We start from the raw sequence: 6,000 nt of genomic DNA, 5'->3' as shown, positions 1-6,000 counted from the left end.
CTATCCAAATATACTATAATTACACATAATATATCCATAATGCAAAGCTACACGAACAGGTACTCAATTCTCACTTTACGAAAGTAAGCTTGCAAAAAACACTAGATGCAGGGAGGCAGGGCACAAGGAGTATAAAAACATGACTTTAAAGTGCAAAATTTGAACATTTCATCATTGGATTTTGATTCCTCGTCTGATCTCGATCACTTTGGCTCTAAGCATGACCATCTTCCGATAAAAGCTGAGGATGTTATGCCATTTTCAAAATTGTTTTGGAGCTTTTTGTTTGAGTCTGTGAGCAGACTCAAAACAAGCTCCAGCAACATTCTTAAAAATGACATAGCTTCCTCATTTTTTTATAGAATGTGGTCATGCTTGAAGTCAAAATGATCATAATCGAACAAGGAATCCAAATCCAATGATAAAATCTTGATATTTTGAAACTTCTAAAGCCACCTTTATTTTTTATAATGCTTATGTTTGCTTTGTTTCCTTCCTATGTTGGCATGCTCTTACATTGACATGGGAGGGATCCTCCAAAAGGTTGAGTACACCAAACCATGTAGTGAAAAAGCTCGCAAAAGTTTGACATTGGTAGAAAAATTCACAAAGGGTTGATCTATTTCACGAAAGACAAATACTTGTACATGATGTGGGCTTTTTTTCTACAAAAGATAGTTTCCTGTCAGAAAAATCTGCTGGGCTGACTAAATATTGGTGGGACAATTAATTAAGACATAACTATTGCCCGGCATTTGGGCATGGCTTCTTAAGGACAGCAGAAAAAACATCATGAAGCTCTTTTGCTGAATTAGAAGAGCTCTCTTTTGATGACGTCCAAGCTACATGATCATCAGGCCGTACTAGAATAGCTCCAGTAATGGGAATCTGGCAAAGCTCCCACCAACTTCCTTCCACTTCTTCAACATGCATAACAAGGTCTCCCTTGTTACGTCCCCATTCACCAATAATCCTGATCTCCTCACTTAAAACTGGACTGGAAGGTAATGCTGCTGATGTCCTTGTGTTCATTTGTCCATGGACTTTTCTGTTTGAGCCACCTGGCCATACTACTATGATCTTTAACAGCACATGGAAAGCCTTTGCTGCAAGTAGCATCGAATCGGCCCACAAACAACCACTCTTGTTAGGTCCCACAAAGGTAAGAAACTCAAGGCTGTTTCCATGAATGAGATCTAGCGTAGAATACGAGCCCTGTCAAAGCAAGTCCAACAGGCATTATAACCAAGATTATTTGCCATTAACAGAAATAAACATGCAAACCTGGAAAATATGCATGTCACGTGTTGGAGTTTTCTTCTTGTAGGAATAGGGGCGGAGGGGGACCGGGGGGGGGGGGGGGTGGAGAGAGAGAGAGAGAGAGAGAAGTTTTTTTGATGAAAACACAAACAATGCAACCAATATCAAGCTCTCAGAACAAATGAGAACCAGTGTCCATCATACAAAGTAGGGAGTATGGATCACCATGGTGAAAATTTTCTGTCCAAGGATATAATTTTAAAAACTGAAATATCTTAGGTATAATCTTGAAGGACACGGAATTTATAGATAATCATCTTGCATACGAGGCAATCTGTTCTTGTATCTATTTCAAGAGCAATCCATCCACAGAAATGATAATATACTTGCTGATTACGGTGATGATGGAAGCAACAATGTCAAAACGATGAGTCCTGGTCAGTCACATTTTCATGATGTAAGTGGTTCACAATTGTATATTCATTTATTACCTCGTGAGCATTTTGCAATTCTTTATCTAGGACAGCTATACGCAAGTGTGGCAATCGTGCACCAGGTTTGCATGTCGGAGAATAATCATTTCTTCTACTTAGTACACGATGCACATTCAAATCTTCTGTAGTGTCTTCTCCTTCAACAAGTGCACCTGATCTATACCTGCAAAACATGATATGCACGTCATGCCACTAGCTGAAACACAGATCAATCATACATAAGGAATGTACAAATTTTGCAACAAAAAGAGCAAAAATTAACCTCGACCCAAGAATACATTTTTATATTTCCTGAGTTAAATTGCATATGGAAGTAATGAATGGAGAGATGGTGGGTGGAATTTGTCAATGTTTGAACTGCAAGCCCACCTAGGCAAATCAAGCCTACGGGCCAAAAGGATGATGTAAATGAACTACAAGAATTTTTTGTTCAAAAACTTTTGAACCCCTCTTGAATAGATCGTAAAATTATGGGTTACGAAACATATACTTAAATTTTATTCCTTGAAACATTTTTTTCATGTGTCACTTCAACCTTATTTTATAGACTAGGCCAGCCAGCCAAAAAGCATATGTTTTCTCAAAGCTGGGCCTGCTTTTATTGGCAAAAATAGCCGCTTTTGTCTAGAAAGCAATAGCTTTCTTCACAAAAAGGCAATCTCCTTGCTTTCAACCCTGTGGGCCCTCTTTTAAGATTCTTGGCCCCTTGCTACATGCTTTCTTCCCAGAATTGGGCGCTCCATATTTGCTTTTCTCTTGTGGGACCTACTTTTTGTGCTCTCTCCCTTAAAACAAGGGCCTTTGCACTCTCCAAGGTCCTGCCACATTATCCAACATATTTCAACCCATTAAAGGTTAGCTAATGCATGCACTCTAGTTCTTGGATTAATCGTAGTCCCTCGTGGGCGTCCCCATGATACACATTAACCAATGCAATACAAAACTTGTTATAGTTAACCGAAGTCAACTTTCTTTGACCAAAGTCAATGTAATAAAGATTTCTCTTTATCCCTTGAGAAAGTACAAATTTGTGACATCCCCTTGGCTTCTAATCAGTTGTCCTTAATTGGAAAGGCTTTCAGTACAACTTTTAAACTTGAAGGATACTTTAGAACAAGAGTTCTTACCTACCCACTTGGCATTTGAACTTTACAAGATAGCTCCAGTTGGCCTTGCCTCGAGGTCTTTTCTTTTCGTGTTGATACATAATTTGCTCAAGTTGAAGGATCTCCTCTCTCTCCCGTTGGTGGCTCTTGATACCTGGTAACTTCGATCATTCACTTGGATCGGTCTCGTGTCATTCTTTGCTCCTTTTGGCCAACCGGCCTTCCAAAGTACTTGCATCTGAAGCACTTGCTTTTGTTGTGGAGAATCTAGCATTTCATGCTCTTCAAGAGCACTTGGGAGTGAGGAGCCCTTCTTTTCTTGGCAAATCCATGCCCTTTTCTTGGCAAATCCATGCCCTTTTTCTTGGCAAACCCATGCCCTTTTTCTTGGCAAACCCATGCCCTTTTTCTTGTGGAGTTGACTATTTCTTGGTGGAAAAGGTATTCCAAGGCAACCATGGTAGAAATCAATTAATTTTCAATTCTGCCTTGACATCTTTGGTGCCGATAATCCTCAAATAGTTTTTGGAATAAGATTGGTTGTTTCTTCCTAGGGCTTTGTATTCTCAGGCTCCGTCTTGAAATCCGAATAATAGAAAGCCATAAAATTACAGAAACACTTGGCCAATGATTAATTGTACCAATACTTGAGCATATTAGATCCATGGACTTCTTATTTATGAGTACTGTCTTCCTGGAAAAAAAATCAAGAAAACTATAAACTATTCTCCTTGCATTGCCGTACAAGGGTTAGATCTTCAAATAAACATAAGGCAAAAAATTTCAACATAAAAGAGATACTGAGCCTTGACGGTTGTAAAAACTATTTATTTGAGCCTTTCTTTATCTTCTTTCCTTGAGAGGCTCTTCAAGTCTTCTCAAATGGATTGATTTGCAAATAAATTGTTAGATCTTCAAATAAACGTAAGGCAAACATAAAAGAGATACTTAGCCTTAGACGTTTGTAAAAACTATTTCTTGGAGTCTTTCTTTGTCTTCTTTCCTTGAGAGACTCTTCAAGACTTCTCAAATGGAGTGATTTGCAGATAAATTCCATACTGATACTTTTCCAAGTAATTTGAATCTCTTCTTGGTATTGCTTTGGAAAGAACTTTCTTTGAAGTAATTCTAATTAAGTCACCAAACAGTTACCATGCATGTTAAGTGTCGACTTCCTGCTCCCGCAACTTCCATCCAAATGAGTATAGACTGACGGATAAACTGTAAAGCTGTGTCCTCTGGCCACATTAATCCATGAGAGACCATAAAGATTTCCATTTATTCTATAAATAGGTCCCAATAAAGGAAAATTGTAGGATGATAAAATCCTGACTTGGCCAATGATGACCATATAAAAATACAGTCATGTGAAGAGCTAGTTCTTGAGCATATCCTGCTCCATAATAAACAGAAATCCTCTAGAATGACATAACTAGAAACATGTAACTATGTCATAATAGGATTAGAACATACTACCTTAAAGTGGAGTCTGAACTTGAATCTCAAAGGTACGTGTTTCCCAAAAACTCTTCAACCCATGCAAGAATCATATAAACTGATTGCCTTGGGATGGGCTTGTGAGACCAATCTTTCCAACTATGTATTCTCCTAGTATTCATGTGGGAAGAATATTGTGAGTCTATCATCTTGACCAGATAAAAGGAACTGGTTCTTAACAAAATAAATGGGATATATAACTGGAATCCTCCAAAACTGATATAATATAACTCAGAATAAATAGTGGATCATGGGAATTAATGCCATAACTCCATATATCTTTGGCATAAGACTTGAATATCTTTGCGGTGTCCAATGCTTGGGTTTTGGTCTCATTCAAGAATCCTTCCAAAATCCATGGAAACATATAAGTTTGATAAATAATCAAACCAAGTGAATATTGCTCTTGTTTCCTTGAAATATACAGGGAAAACGATATATAAATATTCACGGCTTAGAGACAAAACATAAGAATAACTTATTAAATCAAATATACTTAGCCTTTGCTGCGAATCCCTTTTTAATAAGGAGTTTCTACACGTATATGATCCTTTGATCATGCTCATAACCTTTGTGATCCGTGGGTCTCTGATTCCTATAAATTCTTCATCAAGATCATCATCTGGCCCTATTGAACCTCTCTGGCTGGGTTGTCTGATAGCTGAGCTTCCATGTTTTGAAGCCATGATGTTCTTGGGAAGCAAACCGATTGATCAGAAAACACTATCGTTGAGAAGAAAACCACCAGGAATGAATCGTACTTTAGATGACTCCAAGATTTTGAATAGAAATCAACAATTTCTGCAGTAAAGCAGCAAAACGATTTGCTGTTTTGAAACAACAAACTTAGCTGCTCGGAATTTGAAATTGACTATAAAATAACAGCAAACAGGGCTGAGTTGCCCACGCCAAGTTTATCTGAATTGCAATCAAATTAGAAACTCCACATTCAACCTTCTCTTTCAAACTGTAGATCTACTACCTTTTATAATTTGCCGAGGTCCCTGCTCAATCGGATAGTTCCTTGGATCGTTGCCACCAAGGAAAGTGGCAATGCTGAGCTCCGATACCACTATCGCAATTGAAAACTCTGTACAACTGGCTCACGGTGGAGCACGAAGCTGATACAACTTGGTTTCTCCATATAACCTAGAGGCCCTTATTTTATCAACTAGGCCAGCCAGTTAGAAAGCATATGCTTTCTAAAATCTGGGCCTGCTTTTCTTACAAAAAATTGCCGCTTTTCTCTAGAAAGCAATGGCTTTCTTTTCCAAAAGGCAAACTGATTGCTTTCAACCCTGTGGGCCCTCTTTTAAGCAGCTCGCCCCCATGCTACATGCTTTCTTCCCAAAATTGGGCGTTGCACATCTGCTTTTTTCTTGTGGGACTTGCCTTTTGTGCTATCCCCTTGAAACGAGGACCTTTTTGCACTCTCCAAGGTCCAACAGATTTCAACCCATTAAAGGTTAGCTAATGCATGCATTCTAGTTCTTGGACTAATCCTAGTCCCTTGTGGGCCCCCCCACGATGCACATTAACCAATGCAACACAAAACTTGTTCTAGTTAGCCGTAGTTAACTTTCTTCTACCAAAGTCAACCTAATAAAGATTTCTCTTTATTTCTTGGGAGAAGTACAAATTCA

At 38.5% G+C, this 6,000-nt stretch overlaps 1 protein-coding gene across 3 annotated transcripts in view; it reads right to left on the bottom strand.

Moving 5' to 3' along the window:
• Positions 1-618: 618 nt before the first annotated feature.
• EMB2421 (FAD/NAD(P)-binding oxidoreductase family protein) overlaps positions 619-6,000 on the bottom strand; it is a 127,559-nt gene continuing 122,177 nt past the window's right edge. For 2 of the 3 annotated variants that reach the window (XM_087383686.1, XM_087383685.1), the window contains 2 exons: positions 1,752-1,917; positions 619-1,215 (listed from right to left, as the gene is read on the bottom strand). In XM_087383686.1, coding sequence (XP_087239812.1) covers positions 742-1,215; positions 1,752-1,917 — 640 coding nt within the window. In that variant the 3' untranslated portion in view covers positions 619-741. The remainder of the gene's footprint in view (positions 1,216-1,751; positions 1,918-6,000) is intronic. The other variant, XM_087383687.1, reaches the window with a different exon arrangement.

Source organism: Dipteris shenzhenensis, chromosome 13 (genome assembly GCF_047967505.1).
Source record: "Dipteris shenzhenensis isolate YYH24624 ecotype China chromosome 13, Dip_SZ_1.0, whole genome shotgun sequence".
NCBI lineage: Eukaryota > Viridiplantae > Streptophyta > Polypodiopsida > Gleicheniales > Dipteridaceae > Dipteris > Dipteris shenzhenensis.
This window is presented reverse-complemented; position numbering and strand designations above follow the sequence as displayed.